Genomic DNA, 27286 nt, shown 5'->3' with positions numbered 1-27286 from the left:
GGAGGAGGGCATGGCAACCCACTTTAGTATTCTTGCCTGGAGAATCCCATGGACAGAGGAGCCTGGCGGGCTATAGTCCATAGGGTTGTAAAGAGTTGGACACAACTGAAGCGACTTAGCAAGTGCGCATGCACACACACATACACACACACACAGAGCTGTCTTCACATGGAAATGGCAGAAATAAACAGTCATAATGGAGACAGTGTGGTCCACAAAGCCTAACGTTATTTACTATCTGGCCCCCTACATATAATGGCTGCTGACCTCTGTTCTAGTTAAGAAACAAGTTTTCTGGTGATCCAGTGGGCCCACGCTCCCAATGCAGGGGGCCTGACTTTGATCCCTGCTTGGGGAACTAAATCCCACATGCTGCCACTAAAAGCCTAAGAGCCGGTGTAGCCAAATAAATAAATGTATTTTTTTAAAAAGGCAATAAACAATTGCTCAGAAAGCACAGTGTAGGGCAGTGAAAAGTTAAAAAAGAAAAAAAGAAGAAAGCCATTGAGGTGACACGTGATGAAAGATGGAGGCATTTGGGGATGGGATTTTACAAAGAGGGAAAAGGCCCAGAGCAAGGAGACGGAGGCTGGAGTACAATCAGTGAGGGTCCTTGGTGAGAGAGAAGGTCAATGGAGAGACGGAGGCAGGATCACACTGGCCCATGAAGGACTCTGAATTAATTAGAAATGTGACGGGAAGCCCCCTGGTTCCCAAACTGGGGGGCCACATGCAATGTGTCAAGAACAAACTCTGGGGAAAAAAGTGGAAGCAGAAAGCCTGGCTGGGAAATTCCTAGGATAATCCAGAGGGGAGACTGTCATTACCTAGAGTGAGAGTCGTGGGTGCCGAGCAGGAGTGGCTTGATTCGGGATATACGCTAGAGGCAGAGCTGCCATATCTGCTCATGAATCAGGTATATGATTATTAAAAATGGTGTCAGCTCTGTCCAGACACGAGTGTTATTAAGGGGATTTCAGTGCAGAAATAAGAGGAGCCCAAAGTGAGAGACAATTTTCACACCTGAATTATAATCAGTTTTTCTGTTACACACATTGTTTTTTTTTGCATTCTCAATGAATCAGACTCTGATTACCTCTTTTGGGCCTTGAATGGGAAAATTTTATAAACCTCAGGACACTTAGTATATAAATGCTTCTAGATAATACATGTGTTATTGGAGTTGAAGAAGCCTTTCTATGATTCTGAATGACTAAATTCCTAGACTTCACCCAGGGAAGCTTGCTGACTTACGAGGTTATTAGGACTACATAATTCGGTCATTTAACCATCAAATGACTGAGTACCTGTGCAGTACTGGAAACATGAGCTGATTTTGCAAGAAGGAAAATAACACTTGGAATTAAAATTTGAAGGTTCTCTTTGTTTTTCAGGTGACGACACATACTGTTTATTTTATGTGATGAAATGAAAACAAGCCATAGTTACCATTTGAATAACTTGTCCAAGAGTCTCATCAGTATTTTCAATATTGAAATGACCAGGTTGTGCAGTTGCCATTTCTTTTCTTAGCTTTTCGTTTGCCTGAGCCATCTGTGGGAGAAAGGTCCGTACTTGGTCCAGCACTGAGGAGTGAAAATATCATTTATCAATATTTGTCAGTCTTTGGTCAAACTTTTAAAGTCCAGAATTTCTATAAAAACACTTCTCAATTTGACAGGAATAATAACAATTCAATAAAAAAGCATTCAAATTCCTTCTATTTTAAAACTTTTCTTTCTCTTCTGAATTCTTAAAATGCTGGGCTTCCCTGGCGGCTCAGATAGTAAACAATCTGCCTGCAATGCAGGAGACCTGGGTTCGATGCCTGGGACAGGAAGATCCCCTGGAGAAGGGAATGGTTACCCATGCCAGTATTCTTGTCTGGGGAATTCCTCTGTCCATGGAAAACAGTATGACTGCACAATTCAGCAATTATTTCTCAATGTTTCGTGTTTGTCATATATGCTCAGAGCTGAAAATTCCTAGAATGGCATTCAACAGACAGTACCTGAATAAGTAGGCGGTAGGACTTAATAGTTAAATGCATGAGGCTCATCACAGAGCCCCAGTTCCACGTCTCACTATCTGAGTTACCTGGGGCAGGTTAAGGAAGCAATGGATGTTAATGAAGCCCCACATCTGTTTCCCTTTCTTCTGATAATGACGACTTTTATTAAGCTCTGTCACTCTTAGTCACTCTGGTCCCTACCCAGTCCATGCCTATGTATTCCACAACCTTGGCCACTATGATTTGGTCTCATGACACTGTGATCTGGCAAGCCAATTAGAGATCACCCTGGGACTCTATTTTGGACTGTTGAGAAAGATGTCCATTCTTTCAGAGTCAATGACTAGGTGAGTTGCTGAATGTAAACCTAGAGCTGCTGATAAACTGGCCCACCTACCACCCATCATCAGGGAAGAGCTGGTTCTAGATAAAGTCAACACCAGGAAGGTAGAGCTAAGAGATATAGAGTGGCAGATGCCAGATGATGCTGAGCACCTGGATTCAGATGTACCTGAAATCACTGGGGGTATTTTTCCCCCCAAAATGAGCCAATATCAGCTGGCTAAAGGCAACTGGAGCTGGGTTTCATTCATGTGCAACCACAGGAGTCTAATACATTTAATTTAGCCAATCAAAACCTCAGTTTACCCATCTGTAAAACAGGGGTAGTAACTATCAGGTACTGTGCTAAGCACAGGGGGACAAAGAACAGGGATATGTCATTTATTGAGTTAGCTCTCAGAAGAGGCCCAGCATATAATCGTGCACATCATGAGCTCTCAGAACTTGTTAGGTCACTGATACAGCCATGTAACAGTGGACTAAAATGTTCAGAGCATGGAAGAAGAAAATGGAGGTGAAGGTCAAAAAATGGCCTTGAATTGTGAAACAGGACTGCTAGGATTCCAGATGGTATCCCCAACTTGGAAAAGAATTTGGTGATCTTTTCTCTATTAAAAAATACACTGTGGGGACTTCCCTTGGGGTTCAGTGGTTGAGACACCATGCTTCCAATGCAGGGGGGTGACAGTTCCACCCCTGGTTGGGGAGCTAAGATCCCACATGATGGGTGGCACAGCCAAAATACTAAAAAATAAAAATTCTTAAAATTCCACTCAGAGATATGTACCCTCCAAAAATATAAACCTATGTCCACACAAAAACTTATATCTGAATGGGGAGCCACCATGCAATCATTTCAGCTGTTGCACATTTAGTGCATATTATGGTTAACTTCCCCTCGACTACTCACGATTCTGTAGTTTATAGACATGATAACCTCATGTATCATTTACACCACTTTTACGAATTATTTTTTTTTAAACATTAAGAGGGAATTACACAGATGCTAAGTATTACATGATGCTATCTGAACAAAGTCTGATTCACCTATACTTAGAGTATGCGATACAGCAATATCACAGAGTAATTAATAAAAAGAACTGGCCCTGTTATGAGTAACATTTACCATTTAAGTAACTGTGTCCAATTTAATCAAATCTGGTGGTGTTTTCCCACATCTGTGTGTGAAATTTGGGACTCAGTAACCTCTGGAAAAATTTCCCATGGAGTTTAACAATAACTGATTTTGATTTCCAAAAATCCATCCCACAGGTTTTTCTGGGCAAGGTTACCCTCTTAAGTGTTAGTCACTCAGTCGTGTCTGACTCTTTGCGACCCCAAGGACTGCAGCCTGCCAGGCTCTTCTGTCCGTAAGATTCTCCAGGCAAGAATACTGGAGTGGGTTGCCACTCCTGTCTCCAGGGAATCTTCCCAACCCAGGAATCGAACCCGAGTCTCCTGCCTGGTCTAAGCCCCACCCTCTTAAAGCAGGGGAATAATACAAGAAATTTTATCCCTGTGCACTGAATTCACGATGTAATTTCCAAGTAAGGCTTGCTAGAATGGACTCTCTGACAACAAAAGCAGACACTGTCCCAACAAACAAGTGATTGATCAGGTAGAAGTTCACATCAGAGAGGGTTCTTGAGAGAGAGAGAGAGGAGAGGGAAGGGTACTCACAGGGACTCCTCTCTATCCGAACTGTTTGAAGAGTGGAATTCTTTCTGGAATTAGGTTTGGGGTTGATGAGCAACCTGTCCCATATACCTGAAAACACACACACACTTCCTTTATTACAGCACAAAGAGACAGCAGCCCAAGAGCAAACTTTCCGAGACCACCCTCCACCCTCAAGTCTTGACTGTTTCTTCCTCACTTTCTAACACATTAAAAAAAAAAAAAAAAAAGGAGCACTCCAAGTTCCATTACAACATTTTAGCTCTTTCTGCAGATCTCCCCCCTTTAAACCTGTCTCTTACATCTCTGCTTCACCAATGCCAGGTAATAAATGCCCACTAAACTGCACCTTGCTGGGCCAGAAATCTACCAGCAACAAATGTAGGTCGGCAATGACAGAATGCAGGAAGCAGTAGAGTACATAAGGGTTAAGCAAAGCCAGAAATGGTTTACCAGCTACATTATACTGGGCGAATCACCTACACTTTTTGAGTATTAATTTCTTCATTTATAGAACATCTCCGCCTGGTAAGTTCCCTTTCAGTCAAGATGTCTGATGTAGACAAAACAGCCCTTTAAAGAGAACTCCTTTAGCCTTTTCACAGCTCCTCAAATCAACCCAACTCTCCAGCCCATCAGAGCACAGAGAACAGGACTTACCTTTCAAAACCCAAGGCTTTATGCACCCGAGTTCCTACACCTGGAAAATCTCTTCACTCTGGTATAAAAATCCTGTTCACCCTCAAAGCAGCAGCTCAACACTCCTAGCTTACTATCAATAGCTTATACCTAATAGTTGGATTGGTGAAAAGAGCATGGACTCTGGGGCCACACCAACTGGACTCAAATCCCAGTTTTGCCACTTTCCAGCCACACAACCTCCAACAAGTTACTTATCTGTATGATACAACAGGTCTCCGTTTCCTCATCTATACAACCGCCCTAACAGAACCAACTCCACACAGGGCAGCTGTGAGGATTAAATTTAGCGAGTTAATTCCTGGGGCAGAGTAGGCACCAAGAAGCTCCAGCCATTATTATAATGTCTTCGGATGCTCTGGACTCTCACAGAATCTTTTTTCAAGTTAATATTTAATGAGGATATGCCCAAGACATTACACTCATTATTCTTCTCAGAAAAAAAAAAAAAAAAAAACTATAGGTACTAGTACTTCCATTTTCCAAATGTAAAAGCTGAGGCACTGGGGATGTAAACAACTCTCCCACTATGGTGCTGAAGACTCCTGAGAGCACCTTGGACTGCCAAGAGATCAAAGCAGTCAATCCTAAAGGAAATCCACACTGAAATATTCATTGGAAGGACTGACGCTGAAGTTGAAGCTCCAATATTTTGGCCACCTGATGTGAAGAGCCCAACTCACTGGAAAAGACCCTGATGCTGGGAAAGGCTGAGGGTAGGAGGAGAAGAGGGCAACAGAGGATGAGATGGTTGGATGGCATCATCGACTCAACGGACACGAGTTTCAGGAAACTCTGGGAGACAGTGAAGGACAGGGAAGCCTGGAGTGCTGCAGTCCACGGGGTCGCAAAGCGTCGGACAATGAGCCACAAAAAAGTTCCACTGCTGGTTCGGCTCTTCCTTGAGCTGGCCATCTGTTCTAACAGCGTCTCCCACTCGAATGAACTTTATTCTCCTCGAACACCGCCCCCCTCCAAAAATAGTTCGACAGCTAATTACTCGTGGGGTTGGGATTCGAACCCTAGCTTTGCTTAGCTCTCTATTATGATGTCTAGAAACCTGAGGGTATCCTGGCCGCGTCTCCCTCTACCAGAGGAGGGCACTAAGGGTGGCTCCGTGAGCATCTGCAGAGAGAGGGTGCCCAACCCATAATACTCCCCTGCTCCCCTTACTAGCCAGCTGCTGGAACCCAGACCTGATTCTAAGGCCGTCCCCTAGGGCGGGGGAAGGTCGTGCTGCGGCGTCAGCACCGGGCACTCAGCACTGTGCCTAAAACATGAACCACCCTCGGGCTCGAGGCCGGATGCCCACACCCAGGCCGGCCAGTCCCCCAACCCCGCAGCCGGAGGCATGTCCGGGTCCCTCGGCGGTGCAGGCGCTAGGCAGGGCGCCCCCGACCCGCCGCTCCGGCAGCGCCGCCCCCAGCGGCACGTGCGCGCCCCACGCCGCTGCCGCCCACCCGCCCGTCACCTCCGCGGCCGCCGCTCCCCGCCACCAGCAACTCCTTGGAGACCGAGACCCCGGAGCCATCCCGGGAGGACGACGAACAGCTCGGGCCGGACTGGGACTCGCCGCGGACCTCCATGCTGCTCGCTGGTCTTCAGAGCCGCCTCTCCGAGCCCGGATGCAGGAAAAAGGCTGGGGTAGGAGGCGGGGCCAGGGCTGCGATTGGAGGAAACTCGTAGGCGGGGCGAGGGGCCGGGCGAGCGAGGCCCGCGGCGAGGGCGGCGCCTGGCGGAGCGAGGAGGCCATGCCTATCCGGAGAAGAGGCAGGTGGGGGCTCTAGAGATGCTGTGATTGGATGAAAGAGCTAGCAAGGCTGGATTTAAAAGTGAAGAGCGCACCGAGGAGGCTGCCCTCCTCTTCAAACCTCTGTGACGTAGAACACACTTTGACGGTCCCGTGGTTAATTAAGAATTGGACTTCCAGTTCAGGGGTATAGGTTGGATTCCCGGTCTGGGAGCTAAGATCCCACATGCCTCCCAGCCACAAAAACCAAAATATAAAACAGAAGCAATATTATAACAATTTCAATAAAGACTTTAAAAATGATCCACATAAAAAAGAAATCTTAAAAAAAAAAGAACGTATAATCCTAACTTTTTATGGGTATAGTTCAGAAGTGTTAACTATTTGCATTGTTATGTAACAGATCTGTAGAATTTTTGCAAAACTGAAACTCTATATTCATTGAGCAACGCCCCCCCACACACTTCCCCCACGATTGCGTCCTGCCTCCCCCATTCTAATTTCTGTTTCTGTGAGTTTAACTACTTCAGATATTTCATAGAAGCAAAATCATACAAAATTAGTCTTTTCTTGACTGGCAGATTTCACTTAGTATAATGTTCTCAAAGTTTATCCATGTTGTAGCAAGTAATAGGATTCCCATCTTTTTAAAGACTGACTAGTATTCCATTCCATGCATATACCACACTTTTCCCATTTCATCCCTTGGTAGGTGTTTGGGTCGCTTCCTCCCAGATATCCTGAACAATGAGGCAGTGAACATAGATATGCAAATTTATCTTCCAGATACTGCTTTCAATTCTTTTTTGTTTAATATTTATCTATTTGGCTGTGCCAGGTCCTAGTTGTGGCATACAGGATCTTCCATCTTCATTGCAGCGTATGGGATCTAGTTCCCTGACTAGGGATCATACATGGGCCCCCTGCATTGGAATCTTAGTCACTGGACCACCAGGGAAGTCCCTGCTTTCAATTTGTTTGGATATATTATACTCAGAAGTGTGATTACTGACTATATTGTAATTCTATTTTTAATTTTCTAAGAACCTTCAGTGTGTTTCCATTGCGATTGCACTATCTTATTTCTACCACTAGGGCATAAGGCTCCAGTTTCTCCACATCCTTATCAATGTTTATTTGCTTTTTCTTTCTTTCTTTCTTTCTTTTTTTAATAGTGGCCATCCTAGTTGGTGTGAGGTGATAACTCAGTGTAGTTTAGATTTGCAATTCTCTAATAGTTAGTGATGTTGAGCATGTTTTCATGTGTTCATTGGCCATTTGTGTATCTACTTTGCAGAAATGTTTATTCACATCCACTGCCTGTTTTAATTCAGGTTGCTTTGTTGGTGTTGAATTGTATGATTTATTTATATTTTCTTATCAGATATATGATAATATTTTAGAGACATAGACTATTATGAACATACAAGAACTCAGCATATATTGCTCCCAAACCCTCCTTGAAGAATTTCCTAGAAAATATGATTCAGAAAATAATTGGAGAAATGCAACTTAAGTTTTGGTAGTGAGCATTTTACAGTAGAATTGGAGGAAAACAGTGAGAATAAGGTTGAAAGAATAGTCTTTAATTTTTATAGGTTTTGATAGTGTGGATATAAGACAAAAAAGGGGGAGAAAGCAGAGACTATATAGTAAGAGGAAATCTGACTTTTTTAAAAGTTGGAATAAAAGGATAATATTTTTTTTTTTACACTTTTTTTTTTTTAATATTATTTTATTAGTTGGAGGCCAATCACTTTACAACATTTCAGTGGGTTTTGTCATACATTGACATGAATCAGCCATATAGTTACACGTATTCCCCATCCCGATCCCCCCTCCCACCTCCCTCTCCACCCGACTCCTCAGGGTCCTCCCAGTGCACCAGGCCCGAGCACTTGACTCATGCATCCCACCTGGGCTGGTGGTCTGTTTCACCATAGATAATATACATGCTGTTCTTTCAAAACATCCCACCCTCATGTTCTCCCCTAGAGTTCAAAAGTCTGTTCTGTACTTCTGTGTCTCTTTTTCTGTTTTGCATATAGGGTTATCGCCACCATCTATCTAAATTCCGTATATATGTGTTAGTATACTGTAATGTTCTTTATCTTTCTGGCTTACTTCACTCTGTATAATGGGCTCCAGTTTCATCCATCTCATTAGAACTGATTCAAATGAATTCTTTTTAACGGCTGAGTAATATTCCATGGTGTATATGTACCACAGCTTCCTTATCCATTCATCTGCTGATGGGCATCTGGGAAAAGGATAATATTTTAAGTTAGATGTTGGGGGTATCGGAGAGACGAGAAAGAGGAGGTTACTTGTAAGTTACAATGTTGTTCATGGTAAGAAGACAATATCAAAATAAAAGGGGACTGAGTGGTATTGAGTGCTACTGAGTGGTATTATTAGAACAAAATTAAATTATTCATAAATATAAAAATTAATAAGATAGAAAGAAAAGAATTCAGGCTCTTTCCCCTAAAAGGAAACAAAAAGATACTTTATAATGTTAAATATAAATATAATGCTAAATACTAGAATCCGCAAAGAGGAACTATCATTAATATCCATGTGCCTAAAAAACAGCAACAAGTATTATAAAACAGAAACAACAGAAACTAACAAGGAATGCAAAGAAAATTAAGTAAAAACTCTAATAATTGGAAATTTTAACATCGTTTCAGAACAGGCTATATCTATTTGGACAAAAAATTATGTGGTTACAGAAGACCTAAACAAAATTATAAATAAAGTAGAGGTAAAGAATCCACCTTACCAATGCAGGAGACGCAAGAGATGCAGGTTTGATTCCTGGGTCAGGAAGATACCCTGAAGTAGGAAATGCCATGCTGCTCCAGTATTCCGGCCTGGAAAATTCCACGTACCGAGGAGGTTGGTAGGCTACAGTCCATGGGGTTGCAAAAGATTTAGATTCAATTGAGCACACACATACAGATCTAATAAATGTAAACACTGAATCCTGATAACAGAGATTAAATCTTCTTCTAAGTCACATGAAAAAGTCACAAAATTGCCATATTATAGTCCACAAAATTTCAATACATTCCAAAAATATAAATGATACAAGTGGCCTTCTGTGATCACAATTCTATATAACTACCAAATAATGACATTTTAAAAAATCTCTTCCACCTAAAAATGTAAAAACACACTGCTAATCAATTCTTGCATTAAAAGGAAATAATGAAGTGAACCTTTGCCCTTAAAAAGCTATTTTGAAAAAGTCAAGAAAATGATGAACGACTAGCTTAATGTAAGTCAAAATACAGGGGTGAAGGAAGGTTTGAAGGTATAAATATATAGAATAAAAGGTAATGAAACAATAACCATAAAATCAGAGGAAATATATAAAAATGTATAAACACTACTTTGTCTATTCAAAGAAAATTGAAAGCCTAAATGAAACCATTTGAAATGGTTAATGTTCCAGAAATATATAATTTACAAAATTTCCCCAGAATTCAAAAGCAAGTCTAAATAGAGCAATTTTTATAGATGTTACAGAGAGGGTTGTCAGAGCTCTCACATAAAAACACCATGCCCAGTTGGTTTTACAAGGGGATTTCTATCAAACTTTCAAAGATCAGATAAATCTAATGCTACTTGAACTATTTCAGAGCATGGGAAATAAAAGTAAAATCCCCAAGTTCTAAGAAATGAATATAGCATCAATACCCAAACTTCAGAAAGATTGTACACAAAAGAAAATCATAGAACTGGCTTAATTGGTTTCCCTAGAAGCCAGCCTAGAGATGAGGTTCAAGTGCAAGTAGCCTGGGAGCCAGAGTGGGGAAGAGAAACAATGAAGGAAGAGAACCGATATTGTGCTGTGTGCTCAGTTGTGTCCGGCTCTCTGTGGCCCCATGGACTGTCCATGCTGCTCTGTCCGCGGGATTTCCCAGGCAAGAATGTACCACAGGGTAAGGGCATCCTCCCGACCCAGGGAGGCAAATCTGCTTCTCTGAAGTCTCTTGTATTGGCAGGCAGATTCTTTGACCACAAGCGCCACCTGAGAATCCCCAGTAATGTTTTCAGTTCAGTTCAGTTCAGTTCAGTGGCTCAGTCGTGTCCGATTCTTTTCGACCCCATGAATCGCAGCACGCCAGGCCTCCCTGTCCATCACCAACTCCTGGAGTTTACTCAGATTCATGTCCATCGAGTCGGTGATGCCATCCAGCCACCTCATCCTCTGTCATCCCCTTCTCCTCCTGCCCCCAATCCCTCCCCGCATCAGGGTCTTTTCCAATGAGTCAACTCTTCGCATGAGGTGGCCAAAGTATTGGAGTTTCAGCTTCAGCGTCAGTCTTTCCAATGAACACCCAGGACTGATCTCCTTTAGGATGGACTAGTTGGATCTCCTTGCAGTCCATGGGACTCTCAAGAGTGTTCTCCAACACCATAGTTCAAAAGCATCAACTTTTCGGCGCTCAGCTTTCTTCACACTCCAACTCTCACATCCATACATGACTACTGGAAAAACCATAGCCTTGACTAGACGGACCTTTGTTGGCAAAGTAATGTCTCTGCTTTTTGATATGCTATCTAGGTGGGTCATAACTTTCCTTCCAAGGAGTAAGCGTCTTTTAATTTCATGTCTGCAATCACCATCTGCAGTGATTTTGGAGCCCCCCAAAATAAAGTCTGTCACTGTTTCCACTGTCTCCCCATCTATTTCCCATGAGGTGATGGGACCAGATGCCATGATCTTAGTTTTCTGAATGTTGAGCTTTAAGCCAACTTTTTCACTCTCCTCTTTCACTTTCATCAGGAGGCTTTTTAGTTCCTCTTCACTTTCTGCCAAAAGGGTGGTGTCTATCAAGCAAATTGTGGCTAAGGGCAACTGGAACTTAATTCTGCTGGGGAATTCTCAGTTATGAGTGAGCCTAGGTATTTGTCTACTAGCTCATGTTAGTCATTGGCTGAGGGCTGCTCCTACGCGGTGCAAGTTGCCCAGCATTTCCGGCCTGTTCTTTGCTTTCTAGTTAAGTGGGCTCCAGTGGCAAGAGAAAATTTTCAGGCAGAGAGTTAAGAATGCTGGTCATTGAAAATTGGGTAAGGCTTTCCTGGTGGTCCAGTGGTTAAGAAGCCTCCTGCCAAAGCAGGGGACACAGATTCGATCCCTGGTCTGAGGTTTATTCCACATAAGTAAGTGTTAGTTGCTCAGTGGTGCCTGACTCTTTGGGACCCCAAGGACTGCAGCCCACCAGGCTCCTCTGTCCATGAGTTTTCCAGGCAAGGATATTGGAGTGTGTTGCCATTTCCTTCTCCAGGGGATCTTCCCAGCCTAGGGATTGAACCCGGGTCTCCTGCACTGCAGGCAAATTATTTACCAACTGAGCTACAAGGGAAGCCCGTATTCTACATCCATCAGGATAATTAAGCCCATGGACTCCAACTACTAAAGCCCACATACTCCAACTACTGAGCCCATGGGCTGTAGCCCGTGCTCTGCAACAGGAGATGCCACTGCAATGAGAAACGCATGCTTGGCAACTGGAGAGTAGCCCCCGCTCATGGCGACAATGAGAAAGCCCATGCCAGCAATGAAGACCCAGTGCAGCTAAAAATTAAATTTAACTAATTAATTAAAACTATTTTTTGAAAAAAGAAAATTGGGCAGAAGTGTATAGAAATGGTAAGTGCCAATGGGATGTGCATGAGGCACTGACAACCTTTACGACAAGACCAGTCTTAATTATGAATACTGATGCAAGAGATTTGTTGTTGTTCGGTTGCTCAGTTGTATCCAACTCTTTGCAACCCCATGGAGTAGCACACCAGGCTTCTCTGTCCTTCACTATCTCCCGGAGCTTGCTCAAACTCATGTCCATTTAGTTGGTGATGCCATCCAACTATCTCATCCTCTGTCATCCTCTGTTCCTGTTCTCAATCTTTCCCAGCATCCAGGGTCTTTTCTAATGAGTTGGCTCTTAGCATCTGGTGGCTAAAGTATTCGAGCTTCAGCATCAGTCCTTCCAATGAACATTCAGGACTGTTTTCCTTTAGGATTGATTGGTTGGATCTCCTTTCAGTCCATGGGACTCTCAAAGAAACTTCTCTAATACCACAGTTCAAAAGCATCAATTCTTCAGCGCTCAGCTTTCTTTATGGTCCAACTCTCACATCCATACATGACTACTGGAAAAACAATAAGCTTGACTAGACGGAACTTTCTTGGCAAAGTAATGTCTCTGCTTTTTAATACACTGTCTAGGTATGTCATAGCTTTTCTTCGAAGGAGCAAGTGTCTTTTAATTTCATGGCTACAGTCACCATCTGCAGTGATTTTGGAGCCCCCAAAAATTAGTCTCTCACTGTTTCCATCGTTTCCCCATCTATTTGCCATGAAGTGATGGGACTGGATGCCATGATCTTCATTTTTGATTGTGGAGTTTGAAGCCAGCTTTTCCACTCTCCTCTTTTACTTTCATCAAGAGGCTTTTTAGTTCTTCTTCACTTTCTGCCATGAGGGTAGTATCATCTGCCTATCTGAGGTTATTGATATTTTTCCCAGCAATCTTGATTCCAGCTTGTGCCTCATCCAGTCCAGCATTTTGCATGATGTACTCTCCATATAAGGTAAATAAGCAAGGGGACAATTTACAGCCTTGATGTACTCCTTTCCCAGTTTGGAACCAGTCCCTTGTTCCATGTTCAGTTCTAATTGTTGCTTCTTGACCTGCACACAGGTTTCTCAGGAGGCAGATAGGGTGGTCTGGTAGTCCCATCTCTTTAAGAGGCAACAAATTAAATACTAGCAAGAGAATTCAAGAGTACATTAAAAACTAGATGCCACACAAGAGGTGCTTATTCTAAGAGGAATTAGTATAGTCTTTAGTATATTAATAGTAGTATTGTCATTAACATATCAGTTTAACAATTACACAGAAAAATCATATAATCATCTCTACAGATGAGCATTCAATAAGAGGAAAATTGATACTTATTATGCATAATAAAATATATATACTTCTGCCCCTAAATCAGCATTTTACTTAATGGGTAAATGCAAGGCTTTCTTCCTAAAGCCTCTAGAGGAAATGCAAAGATGTTCACAGTCTTCACTATTACCTAAGCATTGAATTGGCAATATTAGCCAAAACATTTACATAAGAGGAAATAGAAACATAAGACTTGGAAAGTGTGAGGTAAGACTATTTCTTTATACAAATGTTACAATAGTATATCTGAGAATTAGGGTGGGGAAAGAATCAGAAAAACTGCTACAATGAGAATTTTGTAAAATGCTAGGAAATAAATGTAGAGAAATGCCACCCAGTTTGAAAATATAGTGGAAGGGAAAACCCATTTATAAGAGGATTAAGATAAACTAAGACATCTAGGCATAAGCTTAGCAAGAAATCTTCAAAAAGTAAATAAGGAAAACCATAAAATATTCTTGAAAGATAAAAAATGGATTTGAATAAAAGGAAAGATGTAACAGATATATCCATTGCCTTGGATAGAAAGACTCAATATCAGAAATACTGTCAGTCTCCTAAAGTACACCGTGAAATTTCCATAATCCTAATAAAAATGCCATCAGGTAATCTTTTCCCTTCGAATGATGGAAAAGTTCATACAGAATGACAGGAGCAGCCAGGAGACTGAAAGAGGAGCTACAATGAGAGGGGGTGTTTCCTCCATTAGATATTAAAACACACTGTAAAGTCTGCCTAATCATTAAAAACAGTACCAATGCACAAACTAAACAGAGTACAAAAACTAAAATTCAGAAGTAGGTCCCCACGCTTTGGGAATTTTAGTATAGATAAAGGGAGTATCTTAAATCAGCAAGGAAGAGATGCACTTTTAAGTAAGTTGTACTAGGGGACTGCCCTGGTGGCCCCGTGGTTAAGATTCCATGCTTTAAATGCAGGGGTTTGACCTGGGTTTGACCCCTGGTTGGGGAATTAAGATCCCACAGGTAATGTGGTATGGCCAAAAACAAAATAAACGTGGTATTGGAACAAATGGCCATTTGAATAAATAGCCATTTGAGAAAAAAAAAAAAAGGTAAATTTGGGTCCATTCCACACACTATGCATCCAGACAGATTCCAAATGTATTAGAGAGTCAAACAAAAAATGAAGCTTTAAAAGTAATAAAAAAAAGAGCTAGGAAGAGAGAGGGCAATAGAATTTCTTTATAACTGAAATGGATGGGGAAAACTTTTTTAACAATCACTCAAAATCTAGAATCAATAAGAGAAAAGATTCATGAATTTGACTATATAAAATTAAAAAATAATTTTTACAGAAGAAAAATCTGCATAAGTGATGTAAGAAGACAAATGACACATCTGAAAACAAGACTTCCAACTTACCTCACTGGAGGTAATACCCATAACATTAAAAGCTTCTAAAAACTGAGAAGAAAAAGACCAATAACTCCACAGAAAAACAGGTTAGAAAAATGAACCAGCAATTCACGGAAACAGAAGTACAAAAGTTGCTCAAACACACTCATATTTTTTTAAAAAATGCTGAAACACACCCGTATTAAAAAACACACACTCATAAAAGAAAATGACATTGGGGAGCTCTTTCTCATCTATCAGAATGGCAAGAATGAAAAATTAAAACATACCCATTGGCAAAGTAATGGGGAAGCAGGCAGTGTCATACATTAAAGTTGGGAATGAAAAATAATAGCGTTGCTATGGAAAGGAATTAACATTATCCAGTAAGTTACATATATGCATTTACCTTTATACCCAGAGATTCCTATCAATATTCTGGGAAAAAATTCAAGATAACATAGGCATTGTGGCACTATTTGTAATGGTAAAAATTAAAATAACCTAGATGTTTATCAATGGGGGTCTATTTGAATAATCATAAAATGGAATACTATGCATGGTAAAAAGATGAGGTAAATATGTATATCCTGCTATGGAGGATCTTCTGGATATATTTATAAGCAAATAAAGCAAATTCGTTTAATAAAATGAGGAAAATACCTATATATGTTTATATACACACACAGATACATATGCATGTATATTTTCAAAAAGAAGCAGTGGAGGATAAGCCAAAAATGAATAAAATAGTTATTCATTTCATATAAAAATGCTATTTCATTTCATAACATTAACAGAGGGGACAGGAAGGAACAAGGACGGGTATTAGACTTTTCTGAATGTGTTCTGTTTAACCATTTTGATTTTGGAATCATGTAAATGACTTATACTTTAAAAAGCTAAATACAAAAAGAAAGAACCCTCTCCCCAAAACTAAAAATGGACCGAAGTAATTGAATTTAACTGTGTATTAAGTTTGTGGCACAATACAGGAAAGAATTCTTTTAGGTAACTCTGAAACTTAATATTTGGACAGTACATCCTTAATAAGATCTATCCGAAGGACAAAGACAATAGTCACACACCCTCAACAAATCTTAAAATGCATTCTATCATCTTAATTTTTAGTACTCCTATTGATATGGTTATTTTGAAACTGCTTATATAAATATTCTTGTTATTGTTTAGTTGCTAAGTTGTGTCTGACTCTTTGCAACCCCATAGACTGTAGCATGCCAGGCTTCCCTGTCTGTAAACTATCTCCTGGAGTTTGCTCAGATTCTTAGATTTTTAAATACTGTTAGATTCTTAAATATTCTTAGATAAAGCAAATAAAGTTATATAAGCACCATTTGCAGCTCAGATTTTTTGTTTAAGAGATAAGAAATAAAGGTCTCCTATAATCTTAAATTTGAATTAGCAATATCTGTATAAATTCATGATTTCCTTTTCTTTTTCTGAAAAACTACTTATTCCCTAGCTTGGCCCACTGGCAGGTCTAGAAACAATAACAACCCACTGTTACAAGTATTGCTGAGCCCAGGTGGTGGCCACTAAACTACTTTTTCCACTATTAGGAAAAGGAACAGAGCTTCTTAGACACATGGCTGATTTCATGTCTGGGTCAGGAAATATAAACCTGGGACACTGGGGGAGCCAGAAAGCAAGGAGGCTCTCAACTACTACTGGGGTCATGTCACAAGGAATCTGGAACTAAACTCCAGAAATTCTCACCAGCCCAAATGAACTAAATCTGACTCTGCTAACCATTCTGACATCACTAAAACTATAACCAGCCCGAGTTTGTGTGCTTCTGACTTTAATGCATTAGGAAGCGCGCTGCTGCTGCTGCTAAGTCACTTCAGTCATGGCCGACTCTGTGTGACCCCATAGACGGCAGCCCATCGGGCTCCCCCGTCCCTGGGATTCTCCAGGCAAGAACACTGGAGTGGGTTGCCATTTCCTTCTCCAATGCATAAAAGTGAAAAGTGAAAGTGAAGCCGCTCAGTCGTGTCCCACTCTTAGTGACCCCATGGACCGCAGCCTACCAGGCTCCTCCATCCATGGGATTTTCCAGGCAAGAGTACTGGAGTCGGATGCCATTGCCTTCTCCAAGGAAGTGCACAGTGCCACCTAATACATTTTGTAAAACAGTGACATTTCTGAATCAAGCCCCTAGTACAAACTACTATTTTACAGGAAAAATGAGAAACAGGGATTAGCAAAACTACTCAAGAAATCAACCAATCAAATCTAGAATATGGGAAATTCTACAGGATAAATTTCTGATTTATTCAAAAGGAAAATCATGGAAAAGAAAGATAAACTGTTTTAAACTTTAAGATACTTAAAAGGCCTATAAGAAGCTTGTTGGTTGACCTGCATATATTATAAGTTACAGTTATGATCATCAGTCAGTTCAGTCTCTCAGTCATGTCCGACTCTTGGCGACCCCATGGACGGCAGCACACCCAGCTTCCCTGTCCATCACCAACTCCCAGAGCTTGCTCAAACTCATGTCCACTGAGTCGGTGATGCCATCCAACCATCTCATCCTCTGTCATCCTCCGTTCCTGTCCTCAATTTTTCCCAGCATCAGGGTCTTTTCTAATGAGTCAGCTCTTCGCATCAGGTGGCCAAAGTATTGGAGTTTTAGCTTCAGCATCAGTCCTTCCAATGAATATTCAGGACTGATTTCCTTTAGGACTGAGTGGCTTGATTTCCTTGCAGTCCAAGGGACTCTCAAGAGTCTTCTTCAACACCACAGTTCAAAAGCATCAATTCTTCAGTGCTCAGCTTTCTTTAGTCCAACTCTCACATCCATACATGACTACTGGAAAAACCATAGCCTTGACCAGACAGACCTCTGTTGGCAAAGTAATGTCTCTGCTTTTTAAAACACTGTCTATGTTTGTCATAGCTTTTCTACCAAGGAGCAAGCATCTTTTAATTTCATGTCTGCAATCACCATCTGTGATTTTGGAGCCCCCCAAAATAATTCTGTCACTGTTTCCATTGTTTCCCTGTCTATTTGCCATGAAGTGATTGGACCAGATGCGATGATCTTCATTTTTTGAATGTTGAGTTTGAAGCCAACTTTTTCATTCTCCTCTTTCACTTTCATCAAGAGGCTCTTTAGTTCTTCTTTACTTTCTGCCCTAAGGGTGGTGTCATCTGAATATCTGAAGTTTTTGATATCTCTCCCGGCAATCTTGATTCCAGCTTGTGCTTCATCCAACCCGGCATTTCACATGATGTGCTCTGCATATAAGTTAAATAAGCAAAGTGACAATATCCAGCCTTGATGTCCTTCTTTACTGATTTGGAACCAGTCTGTTGTTCCATGTTCAGTTCTAACTGTTACTTCTTAATCTGCATACAGATTTCTCAGAAGGCAGGTAAGGTGGTCTGGTATCCCCATCTCTTTTAGAATTTTCCACAGTTTGTTGTGATCCACACAGTCAAAGGCTTTGGCGTAGTCAATAAGGCAGAAATAAATGTTTTTCTGGAACTCTCTTGCTTTCTCAAAGATCTAGTAGGTGTTGGCAATTTGATCTCTGGTTCCTCTGCCTTTTCTAAATCCAGCTTGAACATCTAAAAGTTCCCAGTTCACGTACTGTTGAAGCCTGGCTTAGAGAATTTTGACTATTACTTTGCTAACGTGTGAGATGAGTACAATTGTGTGATAGTTTGAACATTCCTTGGCATTGCGTTTCTTAGGGATTGGAATGAAAACTGACTTTTCCCAATCCTGTGGCCACTGCTGAGTTTTCCAAATTTGCTGGCATATTGAGTACAGCACTTTCACAGCATCAACTTTTAGGATTTGAAATAGCTCCACTGAAATTCCATCACCTCCACTAGCTTTGTTCATAGTGATGCTTCCGAAGGCCCACTTGACTTCACATTCCAGGATGTCTGGCTCTAGGTGAGTGATCACACCATTGTGATTATCTGGGCCGTGAAGATCTCTTTTATATAGTTCTTCTGTGTATTCTTTCCACCTCATCTTAGTATCTTCTGCTTCCATACCATTTTTCTCCTTTATTGAGCCCATCTTTGGATGAAATGTTCCCTTGGTGTCTCTAATTTTCTTGAAGAGACCTCTAGTCTTTCCCATTCTATGTTTTCCTCTATTTCTTTGCATTGATCACTGAGGAAGGCTTTCTTTTCTCTCCTTGCTATTCTCTGGAACTCTGCATTCAGATGGGTATATCTTTCCTTTTCTCCTTTGCCTTTCACTTCTCTTCATTTCTCACTTATTTGTAAGGCCTCCTCAGACACCATTTTGCCTTTTTGCATTTCTTTTTCTTGGGGATGGTCCTGATCACTGCTTCCTGTACAATGTCACGAACTTCTGTCCATAGTTTTTCAGGCACTCTGTCTATCAGATCTAGTCCCTTGAATCTATTTGTCACTTCCACTGTATACAGTTATGATCATGGGCAATCTCTGATCATGGGAGAAGGGAGGCAGGTCCTGGTTGCTAATTGGGTGTTACCGTAAAACTTTCCCAAGAAATTGGAATTAAGATTGTTACCCAGGGACTTCCCTGGTAGTCCATTGATTATGACTGCCCTTCCAATGCAGGAGATGTGAGTTTGATCCCTGGTCAAAGGAACTGAGAGTCCACTGTGTGGAATGTGTGGTATGGCAAAAAAAAAAAAAAAAAAAGAGCGCTCTCCAGAAATTAAAATTTAAAACTAACCAACTTGTGTCATGGCCTGCTATTGAACTGGCTGAGACAATTAGGACAATCATAATTGGTTTAGGCCAATCAGGGCTTACGCCTCCATCTGGGGGGTGATGGACCAATATCACCCAGAAGGTAGAGCTGCTGTGATAGGGAGAGGGTGCAAAGGAAACTAGAAAACCATTCACATGTCTACTGCAGTCAATAATATTTTGGATTTATTGTTTGAGGTTTTCTCCTCAGGGGTAAATTTTACTCCTTTTTTTATCTTCAGCAGACTAACCAAACTGATCCTTTGTATTGCTAACTTTTCAAGTTGCTATTACCTCGCTCTCAGGCCTATAGGAACAATTATGTGCTTAATTTAATTATCCAGTTTTGCAAATCAAAACTATTTTATCTCTAGAGATATTGATACTTATTGCTAAAAATTATGGTACAATTATATTGCAAATAATTGATTTTTGTTAGCCTCTCAATTCATCTATTTAACACTAGGGATCAAATCAAACATTTGTGTCAAAGAAATGCTTTATTTTCTAGCAACATAAAATGTTCACCCTGGGGAGGAAGTAGGGAGGCATGGAGAATAGGATTTTATTTTTTATCCTGAAGAGTAGCCACCTTAGCTAAACTGGCTTAAACCTTGGTTCTGTGCCTCATGTGCTGGAATTTTTAAGTTATTTTTTTAAGAGTTGAATATTGTATATAGTGCAAGGCATCATTTCTTCGTCAAATGGAACAAATGAGATCTGTGTTAAATTCTGCTAAATATTAATGAACCAGAAGCAATAATACCCATGAGTTAAATCCCAAGAGAGGACTGGAAGGAAATACCTTTTTATTAAAAACATCCGTAAATTATGTATGGTTTTACTGTTCCTTTTTTCTGATCCTACATAATACCTCTTTCATTTATCTTATGTTAAGAAGATTTTGCAAGAATTAAAACATTTGAGTCAGTTCTAATGAGATGGATGAACCTAGAGCCTATTATGCAGACTGAAGTAAGTCAGAAAGAGAAAAGCAAATATTGTATATTAACGCATATATATGGAATCTAGAAGGATGGTACTGATGAGTCTGTCTGCAGAGCAGTAATGGAGGGACAGGTATAGAGAACGGACTTATGGGCAAGGGTAGGGGAGAAGATGGAGAGGGTGAGATAAATGAAGAGAGCATGGAAGCATATACACTAACATATGTAAGTAGACAGTCAATGGGAATTAATTGTATGACTCAGAGAACTCAGAGGCTCTGTAATAACCTAGAGAGGTGGGAATGGGCCGGAGATGGGAAGGAGATTCAGGAGGGAGGGGACATATGTATACCTATGGTTAATTGAGGTTGATGTATGACAGAAACCAAACCAAGATTGTAAAGCAATCATCAGTGAATTAAAAATAAATAGATATTTTAAAAATTAATAAAAAAGAAGTTGACTTAGGAAAGAAAGAAAGAATATTTTGCAAGATTAGACATTCTGATTACAAACTATGACAGGGCTCCCAAATTGCTATGCAGGACAGAGAGATCTCTATGATTTTAAAATGAATACTTTCACTTTCACAAAAGCTGTCTTTGAAGCTGCCCAAACAGACCACCTACACACTGGTTAGAAGTTTCTGTTTTGTTTTGTTTTAGCCAAGAATACAGACGGTGTCAACAGAAAGGTGGCTACAGAGAGCAGGAGCAGACACAACCATCATGTTTTTGTATGACTTTTCCCTCTGCACTGGTGGAATGTTACCAAGATAACTTTTATGTTCCTCTTCCATCATCTCTGGCAACCCACTCCAGTATTCTTGCCTGGAAAATTCCATGGACAGAGGAGCCTGACGGACTAAAGTGCATGGGGTCGCAAAGAGTCGGATTTGACTGAGCTGAGCGAGTAATGCACACACTTCCCCCATCTCAATTTTTTGTCACATTTTTTGGGGGAATATAACTTCTGATTTATGGACAAGTTGCAACAACAGTATAACCTCTATAAACCTTTTACCCAGATTCCAAAATGGATATATTTTGCCCCATTTGTTAATTTATCTAGTTTGGACTGTGCTGCATCTTCCATGCTGCAGTCTTTTCTCTAGTTGTAGAGAATAGGGGCTACTCTCCAGTCGCAGTGGCTGGGTTTCTCACTGTTGTGAAGCACAGAGGCTCTACCTAGGCTTTGATAGTGGAAGCTCACAGGCTCAGAAGTTGTGGTCCAGCGGCTTTAGACCACGGGCTCCATAGTTGTGGCTCAGTAGTTATGACACACAGGCTTACCATGGCACGTGGGGTTCTTTCAGACCAGGGACTGAACCCATGGCACGTGGGGTTCTTCCAGACCAGGGACCGAACCCATGGCACGTGGGACTCTTCCAGACCAGGGACTGAACCCATGTCTCCTGCACTGTCAGGTAGATTGTTTACCACTGAGCCACCCTTTGTCATATTTCTCTCTCTCTCCCCACACCATACAACACAATCCTTTCTTTGAATAATTCAAGAGCGAATTGTAAACTTCCTAGTTTGTACTTTAGTGTATAAATGCTAAGTATAAGATAAGGATATTTTCTTACATAACCAGAGTACAGTAAACAAAATCAGACAGTTTACCATGAATTTATTTCCACTATGGAACCCACTATTTATATTCAAACTTTGTCTTCATACTGTCAATTATGACTTTTTTTTTTTTTTTGCCAGGCCAGTATCCAGCACAAGGGCATGCACTGCATTCAGGCCTTTTTATGAATCTGTGATAAATAGTTTCTCAGTCATGAGTCATCTTTTGTCATTTATGACTGACACTTTTAAAGAGGATAGAGGAGATTTCGTAAAATATCCCTCAATTTGGGTCTCTCTCCTGTTTCCTTGTGGTTAGACACAAATCATATATTCTGGCAAATTAATCACAGAGCTGATATTAGGTCCTTTCAGTTCATCATATATGTACATGATGTAGATTTGTCTCACTACTGGTGATATTAAATTTGATCACTCGGTTAGGTGGTATTTGTGAAATTTCTGCTCTGTCAAATTACTAGTTATTTCTTTTCAATTAACAAATATTTGTGGGGAGAGATGTAATCATATTGTCTCATTAAAATTTCACTCAGTTTTTCATCTACTGATGATTTTCTATGTGAAAGTGAAAGTCGCTCAGTTGTGTCTGACTCTTTGCAGCCCCATGGACAGGGGTAAAGCATTTGACTATATAGTCCATGGAATTCTCCATGGCCAGAATACTGGAATAGGTAGCCTTTCCCTTCTCCAGGGAAATCCCCACCCGGGGATTGAACCCAGGTCTCCTGCATTGCAGGCAGATTCTTCACCAGCTGAGCCACAAGGGAAACCCAAGAAGACTGGAGTGGGTATCCCATCCCTTCTGCAGCAGATCTTCCTGACCTAGGAATCGAACTGGAATCAACCTAGGAATCTCCTGCATTGCAGGCAGATTTTCTATGTATTAGTTGGTATTGTATTATGAGAAAGCTTTCTGTCCTTCCATTTACTTATTTATTCACTTATTTATGTCTATTTAACTCATGAATTTTTATTCTATTTAATGAGCTTTAAGCCATTACTATTATAACTTATTTAGATACTAAAATTGTCCCAGAGGGAGCTCTTTCTATTTGCAAATCTCTCCTTTTCATGTATCCTCATCTTTCTTTGAGCACTTCATTAATTTCTGATACAAGTTGTTGCAGGCTCATTTTGTACTTTCCCATCCCCAGCCCTGGAATTAACCTTTTCTCCAACGAGCACTGGTTCCTTTTAATGTTGAGAGTGGTATTTGGAAAGTAAGATCTGAATGTGTTAGTTAGCTAAGTGTGCTGCTAATTGCAGCTCCTTGGTAAAGAATTTGCCTGCTAATGCAGGAGACGCAGGTTCAATCCCTGGATTGGGAAGATCCCCTGGAGGAGGAAATGGTAACCCACTCCAGTATTCCTGCCTGAAAAATCCCATGGACAGAGGAGCCTGGCAGTCTACAGTCAATGGGGTCACAGAGAGTCGGACACGACTGAGTGAGTAAGCAGGAACACACGTGGTAATTGCTACTGATGTGTCCTAGCTCTTAGGCTTTTCCATCATAGAGGGCAAGGAAACACACACACACCATATCCTTATCCACAATGTATCTATATTTATTTCTATATTTGTCTATATTTAAAAACTTCAAGAATGAGAAGCTTGCCACAGTGTGCTAGAACCGGTATGAACCAGCTCACGAAAGCTGATTACTAGCTATTTGTAATTTTTTGAGTTGGTTGTTGCCTGAAAATCAGTCATGGGACCACTTATACCATTGCGATTGGCAAATGCTGCAAGTTTTCTTATTACCCTTCCCCCCCTCCTCCCCCAGAGAACCAGTTTAGCAGAGTACCACTGGAAATCTGACTTTCATTTTTCTCAATATATTTATTTATCATACATTACATGGTAAAAGGGAATTAAGGTTGCTAATCAGCTAACTTTAAAATAGAGAGATTATTCTGGATTGTCTGGGTAGGTCCAATGTATTCACAAGGGCCTTTAAAAGTGGAAGAGGGAGGGAGAAAAAAAGAATCAGAGAGTTGTGAGGATGAAAGAGGGTGAGAGATGCTGTGTACACTGCTGTCTTTGAAGACAGAGAAAGGGGGCCACAAGCCAAGGAATGTGGTCCACCTCCAGAAGCTGGAAAAGGCTGGAAAAATAGCCACCAGCATCCCAGTGTTAGAGAAAGCCTGTCTCCCAATAACATCCAAAATGTCAGGTTCAAGGAGCAAGAACAATGCCATATGTGATTCCATTTTAAAATCTATTAATAATTCTGTTGGGAATGGAACTAGAACAGAAAATCAAAATGCCAGAAGCAGCACCACTAAATGCAAAGGAAGTTCAATTAAGATGCATTTATTCATTCATTTCAGGGTAAAAATTATTGAGTATCCATTTGAGGCTAAAAATGGTGTGCTAATCTGAGATACAGAGGCCCTGCTGACAGCCTAGTAGAAAGATGGACAGATAGGGGACTTCCCTGGCGGTTTTGTGGTTAAAACTCTGCCTTCCAGTGCAGGAGGCACTAGTTCAATCTCCAGTTGGAGGATTAAGGTCACACATACTGTGAGGCTGCAGTCAAAAAAGTTTTAAAAAATCACCTAGGTGCTAGTAAAAGGATTCCAAGGCCTTTCTCCTGGAAAGTTTGGATTCAGGAGATCTGTAATTAAAACAAGCACCTGTGGATGATTCAAAAAACAAAAAAAGGAAAGATGGACAGATAATTACACATTACAACGTGGTGTTTTTAAGTGCTGTGATCATGCCCTTCAGTGGCTGTCATGGAAACCAAGAGGGAAGACGCTGAGTTCGCCTGGTGGGTACAGACCTGGGAAGGCTTATGGGAGAATGGAGTGTCCTAGTTAATGAGAACAGCAAGCCCTGAAGCTGGGAGGCAGGAGCCGGTGAGCACAGTTGAGGAACAACAGGGCCCTGATAAGTGATCAAAGACCCCTGACCTCTGCTTTCTCAGCGATACACTCTAAAGACAGCAGGAAAGGGAACCCTTGAACCATTACTGTGAGTTTGTTAAGGAAAACTCTCTATAGGGACCAACCAACAGGGTGCTCTAAAAGAGGCAGAAGCACCACTCTGAAATGCTTTAGTTCCTTAAAATCCCCATCCCTCCTCCTTTTTGCACAAGTAGTTCCCTCTACCTGGAAGACTCTCTCCTTCCCTTCCTATCTTACCTCTTAAAATGCCTTTTAGTTTAGCCACTGATCCTTTACACTTCAGCCCACGATCACTTCTTGTAAGGCTTCTCTGACTTCTGCCTGTCTTCCCTCCCAGGAAGCTTTGGGAGATGCTCTTGCTTTGTAGAACTGCAGCCCCTCAGACTCCCTCTCCTGCAGCTCCAGATATTGCTGTAGTTGTCTATTGCGTGGCCCGTCTTCCCTTACAGACAGTGCGGTGGTAAACTCAGGAGTTGTCCCTGCATTTTACAGCTGTGGCATCTGAGGCAGTCAGGGCTCAGTGCCTCATCCACAAAGTGGTAATAACAATAGTATTTACTGTAGAGAGTTGTCATGAAGACTGGATGAGTTCACCTAGATGGGGCGTTTAGAACAGCGAGCCCTCACCAGGTGACCTCACACCTGTCTCCTGAATTTCTTCTTGCAGTCTTTCCCCTTTCGGCAAATGGTAATTCCATTCTTCCATCAATTGACACCAAAACGTTGGCCACCTCCTGAACGCCTCTCTTTTTCTCCTGCATGGTGCGTGCTAAGTCGCTTCAGTCATGTCCTGGCTCTTTGCAACACCATGGACTGTAGCCTGCCAGGCTCCTCTCTCCATGGGGATTCTCCAGGTAAGAATACTGGAGTGGATTGCCATGCCCTTCTCCAGGGGATCCTCCCAACCCAGGGATCAAACCCACATCTCTTATGTCTCCTGCATTGGCAGGGGAGTTCTTTACCACTAGTGGTGCCTGGGAAGCCCCTTTTTCTCGCATACTCCTCATTTAATCCATTAGCAAATCCTATCTCTCAGCGCCACTGTCAGACAAATATATTCAGAGTTCAGGCCCTTCTCACCACTTTCTCTGCAGCCACCCTGGCCTGTCCCCACAGCGTTCTCACCTGGCTTATTGTGAAAGCCTCCTTGCTGGTCCTCCTGCTTTCACCCTCCCTCCCCTCACGCAGTCCTCCATGGTGACACCATTGTTCCCTAAACCATTTCTCTGCTCAGATACTTTCCGTGGCTCCTGTGTCCAGAGTGAAAGCCAAAGACTTTACTGTGACCTATGATCCCGTGACCTGCTTCTACCCACTGTCCCGACCACATCTATGACCACTGTCCCCTTGATCAGGTCACTCCAGTCACACAGGACATGGCTCTTTTTAAAAAAAATTTATTTTTATTTATTAAAACTTTAGTTCCAGGAGTTGGTGATAGACAGGGAAGCCTGGCATGCTAGAGTTCATAGGATCACAGAGTCAGACATGACTGAGCGACTGAACTGAACAAAACATTTTTTTTTAATTGGGGATATAGTTGCTTTATAATGATAGTTTCTGCTGTACAACGAAGTTAATCAACTATATATACAAATATCCCTTCCCTTTTGAACCTTCCTCCCACTCCTCACTCATTCCCACTCTTTCAGGTCACCAAAGAGCAGTGAGCTGAGTTCCCTGTTCTGTACGGCAGGTGCCCACTAGTTATCCATCTTACACGTGGCAGTGTAAATATCTTGGAGAAGGAAATGGCAGCCCACTCCAGTGTTCTTGCCTGGAGAATCCCAGGGATGGGGTCGCACAGAGTCAGACACGACTGAAGTGACTTAGCAGTAGCAGTAGCAGTGTAAATATCCCTGGAGAAGGAAATGGCAGCCCACTCCAGTGTTCTTGCTGGGAGAATCCCATGGACAGAGGAGCCTGGCAGGCTACAGCCCTTGGGGTCACACAGAGTCAGACACAACTGAGCGACTAACACTACTAGGTCCACTCTAAATACTTGCTAAATGAATAAGTGAATGTTCTAGAAATTCCCAAGAAGGGTATTGATAACAGTGGATGGGGATGAAGAAACTGAAACATATGCCTGGAAACATGTACTGCAGGGGCTGCATGTCTTCTGAGTCATGGTTTTCTCTAATCCTTTGTCTTTATGAGTATTTTATATGGTTTGCAGGACCACTTTAAAAAAATATTTCTTTATTCAGCTTTTCCAGGTCTTAGCTGCAGCATGCAGGACCTCTTAGTTGTGGCAACGTGGGATCAAGTTCCCTGATCAGAGATTGAAACCTGGGCT

The 27286-nt window shown here is 41.5% G+C and overlaps 1 protein-coding gene across 1 annotated transcript in view; it reads right to left on the bottom strand.

Annotated features, from left to right (window-relative positions):
- The window catches only part of NOPCHAP1 (NOP protein chaperone 1), a 9604-nt gene extending 3261 nt beyond the window's left edge, over positions 1-6343 (bottom strand). The window contains exons 1-3 of the mRNA XM_065938301.1: positions 6201-6343; positions 4034-4120; positions 1450-1586 (exon numbers count right to left, since the gene is read on the bottom strand). Coding sequence (XP_065794373.1) covers positions 1450-1586; positions 4034-4120; positions 6201-6315 — 339 coding nt within the window. The 5' untranslated portion in view covers positions 6316-6343. The remainder of the gene's footprint in view (positions 1-1449; positions 1587-4033; positions 4121-6200) is intronic.
- Between the last annotated feature and the right edge of the window lie 20943 nt (positions 6344-27286).

Source organism: Muntiacus reevesi, chromosome 1, assembly GCF_963930625.1.
Source record: "Muntiacus reevesi chromosome 1, mMunRee1.1, whole genome shotgun sequence".
Classification (NCBI taxonomy): Eukaryota; Metazoa; Chordata; class Mammalia; order Artiodactyla; family Cervidae; genus Muntiacus; species Muntiacus reevesi.
This window is presented reverse-complemented; position numbering and strand designations above follow the sequence as displayed.